This window comes from Dreissena polymorpha, chromosome 2 (assembly GCF_020536995.1).
Source record: "Dreissena polymorpha isolate Duluth1 chromosome 2, UMN_Dpol_1.0, whole genome shotgun sequence".
Classification (NCBI taxonomy): Eukaryota; Metazoa; Mollusca; class Bivalvia; order Myida; family Dreissenidae; genus Dreissena; species Dreissena polymorpha.
The window spans coordinates 16,941,206-16,962,839 of record NC_068356.1 but is presented as its reverse complement, the minus strand read 5'-3'; the positions used below and the strand labels follow the sequence as shown (position 1 = coordinate 16,962,839).

At 36.4% G+C, this 21,634-nt stretch overlaps 1 protein-coding gene across 3 annotated transcripts in view; it reads left to right on the top strand.

Moving 5' to 3' along the window:
• The window catches only part of LOC127866043 (sodium/calcium exchanger 3-like), a 67,551-nt gene extending 51,503 nt beyond the window's left edge, over window positions 1–16,048 (top strand). Inside the window, exons 10-12 of one of the 3 annotated variants that reach the window (XM_052406285.1) lie at window positions 13,787–13,965; window positions 14,179–14,508; window positions 15,176–16,048. In XM_052406285.1, the coding sequence (XP_052262245.1) occupies window positions 13,787–13,965; window positions 14,179–14,508; window positions 15,176–15,418 (752 nt within the window). In that variant the 3' untranslated portion in view covers window positions 15,419–16,048. The remainder of the gene's footprint in view (window positions 1–13,786; window positions 13,966–14,178; window positions 14,509–15,175) is intronic. The other 2 variants (XM_052406290.1, XM_052406292.1) reach the window with 2 other exon arrangements.
• The last annotated feature ends 5,586 nt before the right edge of the window (window positions 16,049–21,634 follow it).

The following is a 21,634-nucleotide window of genomic DNA, read 5'->3' as shown; positions in this document are numbered from 1 at the left end:
TGCTCGGCACGAAAACGAAAAAGCACTCGCCAAGGCTCGTGCTTTTTGTTTTCTAAGCCTCGCATGATAAACCTGATCTATAATCAACACTGACCTATTATTCTCTATAAAGCCCACAGATCCACGAATGTCGATCCCGGGGGGGGGATTAACTTCCAATAAACGTGTATATAGGGTTGTGCCGATTTTATGGGGAGTGTTTTTCGACTGAAATTATAGATATAGGTATGGTTTTGAGTAGCTAAAGAAACTTCAGCGTACAGTTCATATAGTATTGACAGACCTGTAACGTCGCGCCAGTCAAAAATCATAACAAGCGACATTTAAAGTTATGGTAGCCAGAGCTAGGTTTTGAGCATCTTAGTATAGATATGCAGGCCCGTACCCAGGCACTGGGCCCAGGGGTCCGGCTCCCCCCCCCAGCTGGCTGTCGAGTTATGATTTTTTAGTTATGGGCCTACTGCTAATTTTCTCACATGAAAGGGCCCACAGAACACTTCCCTGCAATACAAATGTGCAGATGTGTTTAATTGCCCCTGATACACAAGGGGATTAGCGCTAATTTACTCGCCAGTGGAGATAAGCCCCTAGGCATTGTTTTCTTATCACCTTGTAAAAACATCCCCGATCTGTCAAGTACCTATTGTGCTCAATGCTACATCTTTTGATGGTGGGTGTAACACGTCTTTTGATTGGACAAGGAAAGAGAAACAGCGAATGGATGGAACTAACACAGAAGGTCGTAGGTCTGAACGATAATAGTGTTTTCTTTTTTGAATTCAAACCTCCTCTAGAGTCATAGCTTATTAAACATTTCTGTGAAAACTGTCTTGTAGATGTTAAACATTTTCTAATGAATTTACTTTGAAATTTTATATCGAGGATTTGATTTCAAAGAGAAAAACTAAGTAATGTCAGTTACTGCATAAACCATCGAATTTATCTGTTTCGGCATGGACGTCCCAATCTTGATGGTAACGTGATTACCCACTCTTAATAATGGAGTATTTTTGTATTATTGCTGTTATTTACATTTCTTGTAATTAAAAAAAGATCACAAAGCTTTTTTCACTCGTTATTGAAAACGTTACCTAAGGTTTTAATGGAAGAGGTTTTAATTTAGAAGTTATTTTATTTTACTCCCACAAACAAAGTTTAGGGGGGTATATATGAATGAGTTTGTCGGTCTGTTGGTCAACCTGTATTTAGTGTTCGCTCTCTAATTCAAGTTGCTTTCATCTGATTTCAACCAAACTTGGTCAGATGCTGTATCTAGATAATGTCTTGGACAAGTATAAATATGGGCCATGTCAGGTAGGGTGTCACGATACGCCGTGAGAGTACCGCGGTATATCGTGGTACGGCAACACTGTATCGCGGTACATACCGCGATATTTTACAGAATATGTATCTGTAAAGAAAACAGCACAATAACAAGTTTTACAAACTTAATTAAACTCAATAATCAGAAAACACTGGTATCATAGTATGACAAGAAACTGTAAAAGAAACTGTAATAAACTTGATAGAAGTAGTCATTGTTATTGTTCGCGTCTTTTTCTAAAATGTCCGCCATGTTGTTTACAATAGCTGTGACTACAATCTGTGTAAATCGAACGCTTCAAGGGCATGTTCAAAATGCGGAGTCAGTGGGCCCAGTATTGAAAATCCGTAGCGTTCTGACTCTTCCTCGACTTATTCAGAATCTTAAGATAACATGATTCGGAAGTGCCATGCTTTGAACGATCGATATACTAAAGAAAGAAAATAAGAAATAGAATAAACATCTTTTAGATAATTATGAATTTATTTGCAACGGAAATCTGTCTCATCTAAAAAAGGTACGGACCCATACATCGCCGTATTTTAAACGTAAAAGTTAAACATCTACAAGTGGAAGCGCTTGCTTGACCTGGATATTAACGGATTATTTATTTTGCCCTTTTGAATCGCTTCTACATTTTTCAAAACGATATCTATATCAAAAAAATTATGTAATGTATTTATATCTGTGCTAATATAATAATATTAAAAAAACCGGTGCTGCAACGCCGTACTGCGGTGCGATTTTTTCACGACATGCACCAAGATATACCGGTGAATCGTGACAGCCCTAATGTCAGGTCAAAATCTAGGTCACAGGATCACTAAGTGCGTTTTAAAAATTGAGCATGGTGTCCGCTCTCTAAATCAAGTAGTATTCATCTTAGCTTCACCAAACTTGGTCAGAAGTTGTATCTAGTTGATGTCTAGGCAAAGGTTGAATATGGGTCATGCAGGGTCAAAAACTAGGTCATGGGGTCACTTAGTGCATTTTAACATTGAGCATGGTGGCCGCTGTTTTTTGTGAAGACAACAAGCAAAATATTCTGTGTCAATGGAGCATGTGGGGGTTTTCATCACGTCTGTGACAAAGCTCTAGTCTAGTTGTATTTAGAATGGCGAAAAACATCGTGAACGTCATAAAAATGATATGAAAGATGAATGATTTGAAAGGTATTTTCTATTGTTTGGATAAAAAAAGAATGGGGTCTGGTAAAATCTGGTGATGTTGGGTAAATTTTAAGAGTTGTTGGACCTCACACTTCTTGCATCACTCTGTTTTGAATTATTAGAATTATCTAAGCATTGGTTGTCTCCAGTACCTTTATGTACATTTACTGGTCGAAGACAGCCCAAGGAAAAAAAACGCTTAGAATCTGACACACTGTATTTGTAGTATCGGCCCTCAAAATGAAAACATATAATTCTAAACAAATTAAGTGAAAAGATTTAAAACACACAACATTTATATCTCTATAGTTAAATGGGTATTCTAGAACAACAAAATCTTCATTCTTATTTGCAATTTTTGGACAAAATTCTGGCCAGACTTAGCCCCCTGTAGTAGTCTGTATCATGTATAATAGTTCTCATAATATCAGCCCATCTTGTTATTGGTTGCTAAGGTTTGTTACTAACATACTATGTGCATGTGCTTCGTCTATAAATAGTTTCCTGATGGAAATACAAAATTCTAGCATATGTAAAAAATATTTTTTACTTGTTTTTTCACAAAAAAGCAACTTAATAAACACATTTAATAAACCTACTAATAAACCATCAACACCCTTACACAATTATGTGTTACATAATTATAATATTCACAGCATCAGCCTGGAGTAAGCATATCCTTTCCCATTAAAACCGGAAAACTTGAGAATATTCGTCTAAATAGTCATTAACAAACAGCACATAGATTAACATTTATAAAAATGGAAAAACCTTAATTATCCGGTACTTCTTGAGTTATTAGCTCACCTGAGCACAACATGCTCATGGTGAGCTTTTGTGATCGCCTTTTGTCCGTCGTACGTTGTGCGGCGTCAGCATTTGACTTGTTAACTCTCTAGAGGCCACATTTATTGTCCAATCTTCATGAAATTTGGTCTGAAGATTGGTCTCAACGATATCTTGGATGGGTTCGAAAATGGTAACATTTGCTTGAAAAACATGGCTGCCAAGGGATGGGGCATTTTTCCTTATATGGCTATAACAAGTAAAATCTTGTTAACACTCTAGAGGCCACATTTATTGTCTTATCTTCATGAAACTTGGTCAGATGATTGGTCTCAATGATATCTTGGATGGGTTCGTAAATGGTTACGTTTGCTTGAAAAACATGGCCGCCAGGGGGGGGGGGGCATTTTTCCGTATATGGCTATAGTAAAACCATGTTAACACTGTAGTGGCCACATTTATTTTCCGATCTTCATGAAATGTGGTTAGAAGATTTGTCTGAATGATATAATGGATGGGTTCAAAAATGGTTATGTTTGCTTGAAAAACATGGCTGCCAAGGGGCGGGGCATTTTTCCTTTTATGGCTATGTATAGTAAAATCTTGTTAACACTCTAGAGGCCACATTTACTGTCTGATCTTCATGAAACTTGGTCAGAAGATTCATCCCAATAATATCTTGGACGAGTTTTAAAAAGATGCCGGTTGGTTGAAAAACATGGTAGCCAGGGGGCGGGACATTTTTCCTTATATGGCTATAGTAAAACCTTGTTAACACTCTAGAGGCCACATTTGTTTTTGATCTTCATGAAACTTAATTGCTCAGAGGATTTGTCCCAATGATATTTTGGATGAGTTAAAAAATGGTAACCTTTGCTCGAAAACATGGCTGCCAAGGGACAAGGCATTTTTCCTCCGGTATACAAAACATATACAGGTATATGTTTTGTAAACACATTTTAATTTATATAATTATATACATAGGTGTTTCATCAAATAAGCAAGTTTCAGATTTCAAGTATTTGTGTACGTATAACATTTGTGCTCATTATAAGCAAGACATATGTATTTGTATCTATCTAAAACACACTCTAGTGTTATTGTCACTAAAAGCCATGCTCGCTATTTAATATACTATCATTTACCGGTATGTGTCTTTATGTACTTAAGTCATGAACAATGTGAATCATATTCACAATCTTGAACTCGTGGGTTATATACTGTATGAATTATAAAAAAGCGGCTCTTCTTAACATTTGATTATGTTTTCGACTCACAGTATATTTTACAATAGGATTTTGGAGACAATTATTTATAATCTCTTTCGCAATATTAATGTAATTTTTGTTATCTGTCATTATATTTTCAAGATTATACCAAGTTTAAATCATTTTAATCATCTGTTCTGTATGCTGCTGGTTTTATAATATATGCACGCTGTTAGTTATCATTTCAGGCCATGCCTACCTCTCAACACCGCAATACAAAGGACCTGTCCGCTGGCTGGCACTTCCTGTACAAGTACTACAAAGGGGCGATAAGGCACGTTTCCAGCCCTTCCTTTGAACACTACATTAAACCTGCCTACCTCTCAACACCCCAATACAGAGGACCTGTCCGCTGGCTGGCACTTCCTGTACAAGTACTACAATGGGACGATAAGGCACGTTTTCAGCCCTTCCTATTGAACACTACATTAAACCACGAAGGACCAGAACGAACAATTACGGCTAGAAACAGGAAGACTTCACTCTTCAGAACATTGTGTTTTATCTAGTGATCTTCAGTTTTTTAGTTTTATATGTCATACTTATACATTTTTAATGTTATGTCCGATTATAGTTATCAGCTCAGGCTGATACTAATGGTTTAGTTCTCTCCGAAGTAAGTATGTATATGCCTGATTAAATTTTTTTTTTTTTCAGTTTAGACTGATATTGATATTATAGTTCTCTACGAAGGAACTATTTCTATGCAGGCCTTGATTATATTTTTCAATATTCGGCCTGATTTTGCTTATACCGTTCAGGCTGATATTGTTGTTATAGTTCTCTACGCAGGAACTATGTTTATGAAGGCCTTGCTTATTCATTTTTCAATATTTGGCCTGATTTTGCTTATACCGTTCAGGCTGATATTGTTATTATAGTTCTCTACGCAGAACTATGTTTATGCAGGCCTTGCTTATTTATTTTTCAATATTTGGCCTGATTTTGCTTATACCGTTCAGGCTGATTATCTTTTTTATCTTTTTTATGGCATTTTATAATAAATGCCCGTTTTCAATCAACAATATTGTGTTTGTTCTTTCCTTCAAGTCATACGAGTCCGTCCGGTCTATGACCTTTTCATTACCACCGAGGACAATACATAAATGATATTTTATGCACACATAAAAGATTTTATGTCATTGTACGATTTCTTAATTGTTGAACATTATATTGGTTCAAGCCTTATATTTAATTACTTGTGTATAACCTCAGTGTGGGGTCACATGGGCTCTTTTGACCAATCAAATTCAGTGTTGGCCATTGTGGCCCTTTGTATCCTTTTAGACTAACGAGGAATCCAATATGGTCGAAATTAACAACCCACCTCCACCCCTTCTCCGCCATAAGGTTTTGACTCCCGTACTATGTATGTTTTTACCTGTGTGTAAAACACATTTGTTTCTTATTTTACTGTTATACGCATCAAATATTTTTCTTTTATACTTATTTTGGGCGTGTTTTTTCCGCCGTCATCACATTCAAATTCATGTTTTTGTATGTGTATATACGCGTGGCGTGTTTTTACCACCCATTATGCCTTTCTGGAAAGAATCTGTTCTATTTTTATCTTTTTTATGGCATTTTATAATAAATGCCCGTTTTCAATCAACAATATTGTGTTTGTTCTTTCCTTCAAGTCATACGAGTCCGTCCGGTCTATGACCTTTTCATTACCACCGAGGACAATACATAAAAGTCATATACGGTTCAAAAGCCACAGAATTGGACAAATTTAAATAAATCTAAAAATGTTTTTGTTAAGTTTGGTTTTTAAATCCTCATCTAGTTATTAATGGAGGTTTTTTATGATATGCAACTTGATAGAAATAATCATTTGACAATTTTGTTCTTCCAAGTTGCATAGACTATTTATAAGGTCGAAACTTTGTGTTATCTCGTGCATTCGGTATATGTCAAATACAACATAAAACGATATGGTTTCACTAGTGCTACAGATAATGCTTTATATAAAGCTGACATGAAACCTCCTCTGGTAAAGTCCGAGAAATATGCATTCATGATATAAGACATAAAATAGAAAATTCTCTATACTTGGGCTCTCCCTATTTCTATGCACAAATAACCGTTTGCGCTGCTGGCCTTTAAAAAAGTTTTTTGTTCGATTTGCACGTTCAACAACGTCCACATTACTTAGGGGTTTGAATGACATTCTGTTTCTGCTCATCTGGCAGTACACTATTAGAATAACTAATAGTATGGATACTAACACGATCAAGGCAATGGCGCTCTAAATCATCAGCCAGTGGACAGGCGTTGGCGTACAATTTACGAATACGATGTAAGTGAAAATGAATAACAAGACATATCTTTAAAAAGATATACGGCGTTGATTGTGGTTGGAGTTTGTGAAAGGTAAAGAATTCAATAAATGAGATCAAGGATAGCGAATATCTTTCTCTGTGCAGTTCTTAGCTGCATCACACGCAGTACGGGATATTACGCGGAGTTTTCGCGGCTTACTTTACATTATTACGTATTGCTGTTCATAAACCTATAGATACGAAAATGAAAACTAAAAGAAGAATGGAAGGGAGATTTAAACATATGAGTCAACCGGCCACACGCTCAGTATCCGTACATTTTTTAAATATTTATACGCGCGTTCTTCGAACAAACCTGTTTTAATGGTTTGTCGGGCATTGCTATTTGATTCGATTATTAACAGTATCGAGAATCATCGCGCTCATGCTTAATACATTAGTCAATAGATGTATAGTGGAATAATTCTTGTTAAATTAATTAAAAAAATAATATTTATAATGGTATTGTTGAAAACACATTACGAATCTATTATTGACATACAATAATAATATCGCTGAATATCTTCATTTAACATCTTTCTGGTCTAAAGAAAATTCCTGTTCACCTAGTTCACGGATAGCCGCTATATTTGATTATTTTACTGGCCGCGAACTCAGGTCAGCACATAAGCGTATTCGAAGACGCAGCTATGACCTGTAAATAAACCACACACTAACCGCAACCTGACCCGTGATACCTCGCGGGTTGAGATGCAATGTATTAAAGTGAGGCCACGCTTCCACTGCTCTCTATACTTATACATGTTTACATGCAGGAATATGGAAGTCAGTACTAAATATGGGAACATAGCCTTTATGTATAAACGCTGTTGCCTCTGAAAATAAAAGGTGCACGCACAAACTGTATCGATGTCGAGAATGAGTGTAAAACTGTTCTATCTATTACGCCTTTATAAAAATGTTTCATGCTGAACACGCAGTAAAACAGTGTTACAAAGACGCGGACATGTTTCCAATTTTCTGGTGGAATGCTCAAATCAGCCTATGGGATAAATAAAGTCTATTCATTCTGAACTAGCCGCAGGAAGTTTTATTTTTAATTTTACTGGACATTTACAAAGGTCAGGTAAGGTGAAAAGCTGGCGTATACACCTTCGCGGAAAAAATCCACCTGCTCCATAGAGTATTGTCTGGACCCATCCGGCAACAACAGCGATCAGGTCCAAAAATCCCCCTAAGTAGTATCTGTATATCCAGTTAAGGAGAAAGAGTGCTCGGTAGGAGCCCAGGGCAAACAGGTAATGGCTGGTGATGCTTTCTGCCTCTCCAGTTTTGCTCACCATAAACAGCTAGGAAAGTATGGCAACCGACTCCAGGTAAATAGAGAACGTCCACATAATCTGAAATTGTTGCGATATAGTCAAGCGATAGAAATTAGAGATTGACTATTCGCCCGAGGAGAGCAGATTAAGATCGAGGTAAGTAAGTTTTCAAAATTTTGAAGTCAGAAGTTATTTTCTCCCCCTAAATGCTACTGCATCCACGAAGATATTCGACCTAATGCAAACATTTTTAAAATTCATGCTTGGCTTTCGTTCAAAATGAAAACCGTTTATGACGTGCGTTTTTTTTTCTGTATATCTATTAATCTCTCAATCGACTAGTTAATTCCATCGTACACATTACATTATGTAATTTTGTATAGTCACCTTAATGATAATTCCACGTTGGTCGAGTTAAGCTTTGGCGAGCTGGTTTATAGCGCTAAAAATAACCGAATACTTGACAATTATAACGTAGGTATTGACTAAGGAATGGTTCGCAAGTATCAGATGCAACAAGAGAATCGGGCTTTCTAACGGGTTTCAATATTTTGAGAAGATAACCCTTGAATGTTCTGTGTACGTTATTCACGTATGTTAAATAGGTCGCAGGTATTATCAGCGATTCATAAATATAAATTTCCATGCAACCTTGGGTTTCAAAAGGTTTAACGTTTCAAACGGATAAGTAATAAGCATAAAACGATGTTTCGCTTGAGGAGGCTGCACTAGATAACAATGTTTCGGTGAAGCATATTACGTCGAATGATACAACACTTTAGTGATTTTTCACATGGGATAAGCGGTGTTTGACGATAATGAGTTGTAGCTGCTGAGATCAAGAGAGGCCTGAAACACCGTCAAGTGTTTGATATGTCTATATATTGCGAAAAAAATGAGGCAGTCGAACAACATTCCTATATGAAAAAGCGCTGGAAGATGCACATGACTCGACACATATGACGTCGCGTGCGGACAGAAACGTCGAAACACCTTTGCGCACTTAACTGAAATGTCCACCGAGGTTGTTTGGTCCGCATACATGACACGTGAAGGCGTGACAAACTTTATGAGTTTCCGTTAAATTACCTGTGGTGGAATTGTAGCGGTAAAAATTAAGAACACGCCATTAAAAGATGTTTACAAACGACTAGTATGCATGCATTCTTTTTTCAAATAGTATACCGGTACACTCTACTAGGAAATGCTATTTACTACAAAGGGGATAACGCTACCACAATGACTTGAATAAAAAATGATAGTGCTATTTATTATCAGTATTCATCACACACCGGTTACTTCTATGTTTTAAAGAAAGTTCCAACCTTATGTTGTACAAAATGTGTTTATATACAATCGCCCATCCTGTTTGTGTATGTGTAATCGGAGATTGAGCAAGAAATAATGACGGTGGTGCTGAAACGAAATGCTAGACGAATATTATGATAAGATAAACGCGATACATCAGGAGGTTTAAAGAAGAAAGTATTGTTTAACAATTGTGTTCTTATTAAAATACACAAATGAATTAACATAAAAGGGGCGTTTATGGCATGTATTGAAGTTTGTCAATAACTGCTTCAATTGGTAAATGTAAACAATGGATCTAAAAAGCTCCAGTAAAAATCAAGAATAAAATTAAAGAACGAAAAAAGGTAGCCCTCAACTTGGCTCGAACCACTGATCCCTGGAGTAAAAGTCTAACGCTTAGACCACTCGGCCATCCGTGTTCATGCAATGAGAGATGTTTTTTTATACTTTATATAAGCATTTCTCGTAGTGTCACAAAATATTACGACAACAACAGAACTCTCTCTCCAAATTATTCAATCGTTTCGCGTTGCAACGCTTTATAATGTTCAGGTTTTTAAATCGTCAAAAGATGCATATAATGGATATTTTGGAGCATGGTAAATGTTCAGTATTACTGTTTCCTGACAAATATCATAACTACAGCGAAAATTTCCGAATCTAAAACCTTTTATTTTTTTTTAATTTGGTCAATTTACCAAAACGTGAAAAGGTCCCTTTAATGACGCGTATATTTTCATTATAATCAGGTATCAATTATCCATTTTAAATAGCAACGAAGAAGTTACCTGTTACGAATGATCTCTTTTCAATTTCCAGTCGATCAAGGTTGTTCGAATTGCCAGAATATTGTTTTCTATTTACACCTTAAATATGGAATGTTTGTCTTACAATCTGTATAGCGTTGTTCAAGTCAGGTTGAATTGTTCAAGGTTAGCTTGGGAAGCTTTAACTTAAATGTCCATATAAATGGATTTTAAATTGTTTGTAAATGCATCATTAAAAGTAGATTATGTTCAATGAACAGTCTGAGCTAACTACATTTTGACATTAACATCATTTAGAATTAAGTAATTGTTAATCTGTGTTTTCTTTAAGTAAATTTCAAATAATTTTAGGAAGTTTATTTTTATTACATTTATTTGAAGGTCGTTTATCTCAATAGGTAGCGCGTTTTTTTGTTACAATTAGATGAAAACTCACGTTAAAATGAGTTTTATTTATAAATATATCGAGTATGGGCCTGATGTGCCTTTATTTTCTGTGTTCAATCAACTATTGCATTCAACTATTCCTTTTGATGGTCTTTACTCTATTTTATCCACAATTCTCAGAAAATTCTTCTGCTTAGCAGTAGAGTCATTGGAGTCATGAAAATCTAGCTCGATTTTCTTGAGTAATCGAAATTCATCGTTTATATTTTCTTTTGAACAGATCTGTGCGCTGTTTCTTGCCACACATCCCATAAAATAACACACACATATATATATTTTATCTCAATTGTCAACGACTTGTCCTCGTACTGCTAGCTTCTTACCCGTTAATTACTAGCTGCAACGCATGTGAACCATACCGGTACTGATTATTTTTCTCCGTAAATTGTACACTAAACAAAGGTTATTCCGAATCACTGACTAAACATATTTTAGATTTGAAAATAATTTTGTATAGTAATACGACAATCTCAAATATTCGCAACCACTCACCATAACATTTTTAAGCTGTATTTAAGGCATCGTACCAAATAATGCCGAAGTGATCCATACTCGACATTATTTTTTCAATTTCTTTCTATATTTTATATTGCGTATTATTCCATTCCATGTTATATTTGTAACTTGTTACATGTTTAAGGAAAACATGCACCGATGAAATAATCCAGGTTCAATCATAGCGATTGTTTCTACTTTTGAATTTGAGGGTTATCTCTCATAAACATTTATTCATAAAATTATGAACAGAACAGAACAAATATTTCATTTACTCAAGCATATCACAGCTCATCGTGATCAATATAAAACATTCACACATGCGTGAAAAATATAGGAATAAAGATAATAATAAACTACTCGTAAGAGTGTTGTGTGTTTATGTACCCACTGAATTGAGTATTCATACTCAACTATATATAAAACAACAAACAAACAGAGGAAACAGCAAAAAAATAACATTTCATTATCATTACATAATACACTGAAAATGTAAACAAAAATCGGCGTCAACAGATAAAAACACAGTACATTTATTTCATATCAAGCAGTAAATAAATAACCATTATTAACGTCGAGTTAAACAAAAATAAAATTATTTCTTTTCTTAAAGCATGTAATACAGTAAATTGCTAAATTCCGAATGGTACTTTTATTATTACTATTTAAGAGTTTCAAAAATTTATGCATACTTGGTCAGTAATATATCATGAGAATGCCATGGTTGAAAAGGTGATTTATATTTTCCTCTCACAATGCGAAATTTCTAAACAGAATTCTTAGACTGTTTTGTACGTGGTGCGTTATTACATTTTTCCAGTGTGTTACAATCCACACAACAACACGACATGATAACCATTCATGTCCTTAAAAATGTCAACAAGTCAGAACGCACTACACATTCAATTTATGAAAAATTAACAATTGTAATTAACGTAAGTTTGTGAACTTAACAGTGGAACAAAACTCTAAAATAACGTCATTTTGGAAACGCATTGTCGCTTTTTTGAAAGGTGTTGTCAAGTTAATTATCGTGAAAAAAGTACGCATTGTTATATACCGGATTGAAAAAGCTTTTTTTCATTCAAAGAACACAAGAAGCCTTGCACACACAACATACGTAGTTACAAGTATTGTAAAATTGGAAATTGTGACTTAAATGAATCCTAAAATAAATTAATATTGACCTTGGTAAAAAGGATATAATTACACAAATAATTAGATTTTTTCGAAAAATATATATCCAACCATATTATATTTATTTGAAATTTGTCTTGATATATGTCATTTTCAAGAGATGAATGGTATTAAGAATATGGCACAATGTCATTTGAAGCATCAGTTTACTTTTATCTTGTATGCTACATTTTTAACCATAAGAAGTGTAAGAAAATACGGCGATCCGGCGGGAACCGCTTGGAGCGACCAGACAAGCGTCTCCTCGGTAGAGATGAAGAGCGAGCGGACGGATGGCGGATTGGAAACTGAGACGATCTCAGTTTCCCGATCGCCGTCGCCGCAGAGTTTTCAGGGAGAAAGCCCCCAGTAACGTGATACGAGCATGCCCGATTTCAACTCGTCGTCCAACTCCAAGCACTCGTCCCGCTCCGAGAGCGAAGATCATAAGCCGATCGTGGTGTCCGAAATGTCACGTGGCGATAGTCCGACGGTCACCGCTTCTCACCAAGATTACAGCTGGTCACCGCTTTCGCAGCGAACGCCGTACCACCACCCGAGCGCCGGAGCAAAGCCCGTCGGCTTCGGCTTCCGGTACACCACGTGCGCGGATGTGAACATTAGCATGTACCCGCATGCGCAGAGAGCGCCGGTGGAGCAGACGTGCGAGGCGGCCGCGAAATTGCACTTCATGTCCTTGAAATGGGCGCACAACATCCCCTCCTTTCTGTCGCTGCCCTTCCGGGACCAGTCCAATCGTAAAACTCTATTCGTTAGAAGTGCTATGTGGACGCGAAACCGAGAGAAACTAGTGATGAACATTGTGCTAAAACATGTGAGAAACAGCGCGATAAACAGTTGATAAACAGCAAGCTTAACATGTGATGGAAAAATATGTGATACAAAGTGAACTTTCAAAGACAGTGCAATCTATTCTGGGGTTTAGATGATTAATCAATACTTTGACAGTAATTGAGATAATATTTTTTGAGTAATAATTTTTTCTTCATGTAATTTTGTTGGATTAACATTTTGATCATACTTTTGTTGGATTAACATTTTGATCAGACTGTGCTTAATCATGTTGAGGCCCCCAGAATGTCGCGGTTTTGGCGCGTTAACGTAACGCCGCCGTAACGCCGCGCCACTTTATGTAACGTTGTTTTAACATCATATCCTGTATGTTGTTATTTTAGTTGAATTAAAGTTTTTTTGATTGTATATAGGTGTTTAGGATTAACAACTATTCATTTAAGTAAAAAATTCTTCTTTAATGTTTATAAATCCTTTGGTTTTGATTACAAGATACTCGTTGGTTGTATACAATTACTTAAAATGGCCAACACACGACGACAGCTTATGTTTAAAAAGGATTAACGGTGATAAAAACTCCCTTAGTTACACTACACATACACATGTTCATTTCCACATGGCAGATTTCGATGGGATCGTAAGTCGTCTGATGAACATGACGAAGGCCAACATAGGCGGCATGGCGCTGGAGTCCTCCACGTGGCTTCAACAGTTCCATGACGCTATGAACGTCAACGGAGGTGACACCGAGAACGCCGCCTTCATTGACTACGTGCTGCACTTCCTGTCGTTTGGCTGGAAGGTGAGCGCCGATGGCGTTCATGTTAAGGCGTTGGAGATTATTTAATTGTTATATCTTAGCACTGCCTGAATAAAGAGTTTCGATAATAAGTTGTTGCCATGTTAAGTAATGCGTTGCAGTTGCTGTTAATATGCTCAATTCATGTTTAACTGTTTTACATGATATTTTTTTCAGTGACTTTTCTGTTAACAACTCAGTGTTGCTCGTCTTCAGATTATCTTTGCCTTCATCCCGCCCGCGAAGTATCTTGGTGGCTGGCCAACATTCTGGGTTTCACTGGCGATCATCGGAATCCTTACGGCCATTATCAACGACCTCGCGGCCACCTTTGGATGTCTGATCGGCCTGCCAGACGCCATTACCGCCATCACATTCGTTGCCTTGGGGACCAGTATGCCAGACACGTTCGCCAGCAAGACCGCCGCCATGAATGAAAAGACCGCCGACAGCTCCGTCGGTAACGTGAACGGAAGTAACTCCGTCAACGTTTTCCTCGGTCTTGGGTTGCCGTGGTTGATTTCCAGTATATACTGGGCTGTTAAGGTGGGTCATGAAATCGTTGTTGTTGTAAAACATTTTTTTAAAGCCGAACCAAACTAAATGTATCATGCTAATAACATTAAGAAGAACGGGTTAGTTAAACAAATATATTTGAAATATATATGTTGCTTGGATGTTTTGATACATACATATATTTTCCTTACTTACAAAACAGGTGTTTTTTCATTTGATAAGAGATTTGAAGACATTTAAAAAGTAGTTCTGTGAACGGAGCGCATGCGAAAACGTCCAGCAGTATATAATCCACCATTCAATTGGGAACATTCGATCTGAAATAGTTATAATTATTATAATGATAATGATAACGAATATGATGATATTTTAATTATTTTGTCATTTCTAAAATGTTTTAGTTTTAACCTATTTATTTTAGCTCAATTGCATCGAAAGCCTTAGGCTTATATAAACGCTATCGACTCCATTTCCTGGGCCTAGAACCAGTACTTGGTGTCGTTGGGAGAGATCTTAAGAAAGCTCTCACGGTGGGGATCGAACCCATCACCTCCCGGTCGCTAGGTGGACAACCTATCCATTACACCACGGCGACCTAAATAATGTTTTGTCCTTGAGAGGCTTTTCCATAATTGTGTACGCAATTTAAATTTTCAACCGAAAAAAATGACCATTCGACACACCTTTTTTTATTCAGGGCAAACAATTTGAAGTTCCGGCCGGCTCAATGGGGTTCTCGGTGGTGGTGTACGTTGTGGTGGCGCTCATGGCCCTGGCGCTACTTGCGGTGCGGCGGTACTCTGTCGCCTTTGGGCGCGCCGAGCTTGGAGGACCGCAGAGGACGAAAGTCATTTCCGGTGTCTTTTTGATCTTTCTTTGGCTTATTTATGTAATCCTGTCATCTTTGCAAGCAACAGGTACCATCAACGTGAACTTTTGAATAAACTATTCAAACATTTAGGTTGATAATTTCATAAAGTATTTATACATGTATAGTACATAATAATAGTTTGATATGGATTTTTAAACTTTTTGTTGGTTATGGGATATAATTATTTTATAGTAATATAAATACAATTTTGGATATGCACGCGTTCAAATCAATGTTAATAATAGTATGTACAGACCTTTGGTCGTGTTTTAAATGTCTTTTCTTGAGCTATTATTGTAGCGCAAGCGTTGTTTATGTGTCATTTGTAAAATACGCAACTTTGCTCTGTGTCGTTTTTATGTGGGTGGTTTAAGCTCGTAAATTAAACTCTTTAAACTTTTAAAATAACGGAAATTGTGCATATTGTTTAGAAGATACAACCGAGCAAAAATACCGGTCACCTTCCTATTGTCATCTTTATACAATACATTATGTATGTGTAATCATTTACCATTGTTTCATGTTCATTAATGGTATACATTTAAAGATAAACAATAAATATGTTACAAGATTTTTCAATAGAAAAATGATATTACTTTGTCGTATATATGGTTCTGTTTTACTGCTTTTGTACCTTTTTCATAGTTTTTTTAACTTCGCTTTATTTTATATGTGTTAAATAAAGTCCTACTTACACTTTCCCAGACGTTATTTTGCGCTTCTATTTTATTTGATATGCGTTTAATAATTTTCGCTTTTCGATCCGATTCTTTTTAGTTCAAACAACTGTTCTCGTCTCGACTTAATAAGCAATAGCTTTTAGCAAATACGGATAAGGAAGTGTTGACTGGTCATGCTCTCTTTTTGACGTCCATCAACCGTTTCTGTGTCGGCATCTCTGCCTTAAAAACGTCTGCTGCATCAATTGGTAGAAAAAAATCACGTAATCACTATTTAACGCTTGAACAAGCGCGGGCAGAGCCGGTTAGAAGCAAACTAGTTCGCAAAACATCTCTTGTTCTTAACCAGTGAACGTTTGTATTCACGAAACGGAGATCGTCTGCTTTGAACGGAGGCAGCGGTGTCAATATGTCATACCGAACAAATTATGTTTTGTGAAAAGTTTCACATGTTTCAGTCTAGAGACTAATATCAAATGCAATTAACATAGTTTGTTTGGCTTCCTTGCACGTTCAACCGTATTAGGTTCACAGTTTCAAATTTTGCCGGATCTGGAACATTTCTTATTTGGAAGTTGTTTTTTTTTGCAAATCAGTTATTTTTTCTACAAAAATGAAATTTTATTCATATAAAGGTAACAAATAAAGTTTACGTTTATTTAACTAAAAATATAATATAATAATATATTTGAATATCGAGCATCTCCTTGTTGTGTTTATTGGAAGTAAGGATTTGCTACAAATGCTGCTCGGAACCAGTCAATCGACAAACATATGGAGTCCTTATTAAAACAACATCCTACCAGCAGCACGTTTTAAACCCTGCATTTTGGGTGACCTTTATACTCAGTCTCGGATTACCCTTAAGGCAGAGTAGGCAACTGCCGATTGGCCCAGCGACATTTAGAGGCCCCATGTGACCGTAACGAAAGATCTTTTGTAGTAACTTAATTAACCTGCAGCACGGTACTCTCGCGGCACTTAAGGAATACTCATTCGCGTGTAAACACCGTATTTATGTATCGGATTAATGATTGAATATACAATCATATTTGTCTTGACCTCATTTGAGAATTACTTTTTAACGAATATCCATAAAATTTAAATGATGCCACAACAAAACAACCATCGAGTGGGCCTCAAAAGTTTTGTTGCATATAGGCCTCCACGGTACTTAATCCGGTACTGTTTATATAAAGAGCAGCTTATAAAGTGACTTATACTTTAGATTGTCATAAACTTTTGAACAAAGAACCTTCGATCTTTTGAAAACTCTTTGGCTAAACACACTGTTATCAAAACTCGACGTTTGGTTATTGTTATTTCATTTATAAGCACAACTAAAAAACGGTGTGGGAAGTGAGATTTTAACCCACGCTCACATACGTGGACCACTCTAATTTAAAGTGAACAACCTTGAGGCTGGCGCCTTGGACCGCTCGGCCATCCTGACAACCGACTTATAATACATGCACATTCATATTTATCCGCTATCTTTATAAAATTATTCAAATGTTATTAATAAGAAAGTCAAGTGATCATATTTTTAAAATAAGTGAACATATACATACAAATATATTACATATATATAGTACAGTGTATTTAATTGATATGGGTCTATCAAAAAATGCCATTCACTTTAAACTGTTGTGTTAAATTACTCCGATGCGTTTTGTCCCATCTACTTCCTATTACTTAGGATAGTCGTGTATATACATGTATATCGATAAATGGCTATCGAACTTTATATCAAATATATCAAATAACACTTGAACTACATTTCTACAATTGATATGGAAGATGTCCAAAGGTTGTGAATGTAACCTGCAATTAGCTGTTGTTTTTGGATAGGGAAAATGTACATGCAATGTACATTTAATACACCGGTAGCGCTTTGAAAGTACCATTATACTAAATAATAACGAGGTTCTGTGTCTATGTAGTAAGTGGCCCACTGATTTGATTATTTTGATCGAACACATAAGGATGTTGAAGAGACTGCAGAACATTCAAGGCTTTTGGAGACAAAAAAAACGTCGGGTGAGGTCTGATGCCGGAGATGATATCGTAGTCCTCTTTCTTCTCTGGGTTGTAGAAGTTCATCTTCTTGAGTTAAGTGTTGTAAGCGTCAACGTGAAATGGTACAATCTCTAGCTGGGTTAGTCCAGGGGCCATTGGGATGTAATAGCCTCGGGTTCTCTTAACCTTAACCTAAAAAGGCTTTCGAGAGTCAGAGAACACAAAGAATATATCTTAATTTAACCCTTTATTTTCACTCTACGAAACTGTGAAATGTATCAATGAAAGTGGAATTTTATATTCCAATCGTATCTTATTTGTAAGGTGTCGTCCTATATTGCAGCAATAACTCCTTTAGTAAAAGATAACTTCCCAGAGTTATGGGTACCAACAATGTATGTATGACAAACATATAACAATACAAAAACAACCCCACCCCCACCCTCAACTAGAATATATGTCTAGGATACACCCACCCAACACGACAAGATGCACAAACACCTTAAACAACTTTATATTATAACAACAAAAGGGAAATATTATATCAAAAGGGAGAGAATCAGCTCAACCACAGTGAATATATGCACTATTGTTGTGTACAAATGACGACGTAACAAGTTTACATACAGACATTTGTCGTAGCCCAGTTTGATAACTGCCTATATTTGTCGTGCAAACTGCAGCTATCAACGAAAGTGATTTATATTACACAAATTTTGCTTTGACATCCCTGAAGAATTTCATTTTCTTCGATACCGTCCTATCTCTGATAACTAATTTATTGACAACAAAATTGGCTTTATCCCAAAATTGATGAAAAAGCGTCGTGAAAATGTAATAATTGTGATGTGTGTTATATTTTACTCTACAAGTGCGCTACTAATGTGTTTAATAAGAGAAAATGATATATGTACATCCAATTTCTCGAACGTCATGTAATTGGACAACAGAATTGTGGCCATATTTCCTTCATAACTTTTTTATCCGGACGTCTACGATCTTGATACAAAAAAAACGAGGAAAGGGCAAACACTGTATAGCCGAAAATGGCGTAATCAAATATAAATCTTTAGTGGCTTAACGGGTGAAAATATCCTCTACTTCTTCACGAAAAATGATGCTATATTCGAAGTAAGTGCCAACTAACATAGCTCACTTAAACCCGCTAATTAAGCTCCCGTATATACTCGATATCCTTCCCCCCTTTCCGGATACCATTCAATCAATGTACTGCTATCTATGTATTAACGAAACAATATCATAAAACAAAACAATAAAGTATTGCCAAAACGGGATCTTATAAATATTCCAAAAAATCGAAACGGGAAATGAACATAGCATTTTAATAGTGCCATTAACCTCGCTCATTATAAGGCTTTGATGATTCAATTCAGCGCTGACACACTATTGAAACTCCATGTCATTGATAGGCCTAACTATAATTATAGTATAAAATGTTTCATCATTTTATGATTATTTTTAAGTCCTTATGCCAGGAGTTATTCGTTTTGTGACATTGTCGGTGTTTAGTCTTCATCAGAACACCATCTTTGATATGATGTACGTATATTCAGAGCCGTAGCTACAGATATTTATGAAGATGACATTATATTTATTACTGTACAGTAATCGTACTTCTTTGAATAGACAATCCATTGTAAAAAGCTTGAAAACTAAATAAGAAACAAAAAAAAATAAAACAAAAGAATATTATTTTATCCCACTTTTACAGCGAAATCGGTTGATTCAAGCCCCGTTTATTAAATTTCATCTATAATCAACGGCAAGGCTATAATCAATGGCACGAAATGACGTCATCAACTGCCGAACCGGGACTACTTTTTCCCACGCACCTCGTCACCTGTGTTTGCCAAGTGCATCAATAATAAAAACAATCTCAAATGTTTGTCAATCTTAATGACCTTAAAACAAAGGAAAGTAGCAAAAACACGTGTTTTTTTGTCATTTATTTTTATTAAAACCTCCAGTATTAGGTAAATTGAACACTATGCAACTAGGTTCTGTTGTTGCTCCCCTTTGAAGAAGTCAGTGCGAGTTGCTCCCCTTTGACCGTAGAAAACAATCGTCTGGACCAAGAAATCCTGTGTTAATTTACAAGCTGTTCTCGGATATGCATCCATCTGATTTTTCTTCAAAGCATCTTTTCTACCTGGCAATACGCACAAATGACACTGCATCCCGGTGATTCTTGCGTCAACAATTGGGTGTCAACAAGTTAGGTCAGATGCTGAAGGCCATGGCAAAAGACTCCGGCTTTCTCAAGCACAAGAGAATAACGAACCACTCAGTTCGCAAATTCCTGGTCCAAAAATTTCGAAATACAAATATCCACCCACTAAAACCATGGCAATAACAGGGCACAAAAATGTCCAGTCCTTAACCAATTATTCCAACATATCTGTTGAACAGCTGCAAAAGTGTTCATTCTTGCTCAGTCCAGTAAATGTAACAATCCAACAGTTCCTCTTGTACACCTTCACGCACCGAAACTATGGCCGAAATGCAGCCTAGACAACCACTGTCTACCGTCGAACAAGTTGATCTTGATGTTCGCCCCACCCAGTCACTTCACGGTTCACCAGCGTTCGAACAACTTTGCCTCACAATTCTTTGGTGCCACTTTCAACATTCAAAATGTAAATGTATATAATTAGCTTAAATCCAAGTAATCTTTGTTATTTCGTCACGAAATAACCACATATTATAACAAAGAAGCAAATAATGTGCACCTCGTGATCGACTCGATAGTTTGATATCGAAAGTGAATTGTGTGTGGTGTTAGGCTACGTTGTAAACAAATGTAGTTCCTTGTATATAACAACTTAATGTCATATTGATATCATAAAACTTTAAGATTTGCAATTCAATATGATTAAAATTGTAATTAATAACGCTCGACACTTTGTTACAGAACGATATTCTGATTTAAAAAAATGATTATTTGATCAGCGGTTATTTTTGGAACGCGGAGTAATACACTGACCTTGGTTACACTACAGTCATTATCAAAGTACGACAAACACTCGTGAAAACTTATTTTGTTTAAATAAAAAAAGTTAACTGAATAAAAGTGGGATAAATAGAATAATAGGTCAGTGTTGATTATAGATCAGGTTTATCATGCTCGGCACGAAAACGAAAAAGCACTCGCCAAGGCTCGTGCTTTTTGTTTTCTAAGCCTCGCATGATAAACCTGATCTATAATCAACACTGACCTATTATTCTCTATAAAGCCCACAGATCCACGAATGTCGATCCCGGGGGGGGGGGATTAACTTCCAATAAACGTGTATATAGGGTTGTGCCGATTTTATGGGGAGTGTTTTTCGACTGAAATTATAGATATAGGTATGGTTTTGAGTAGCTAAAGAAACTTCAGCGTACAGTTCATATAGTATTGACAGACCTGTAACGTCGCGCCAGTCAAAAATCATAACAAGCGACATTTAAAGTTATGGTAGCCAGAGCTAGGTTTTGAGCATCTTAGTATAGATATGCAGGCCCGTACCCAGGCACTGGGCCCAGGGGTCCGGCTCCCCCCCCCAGCTGGCTGTCGAGTTATGAT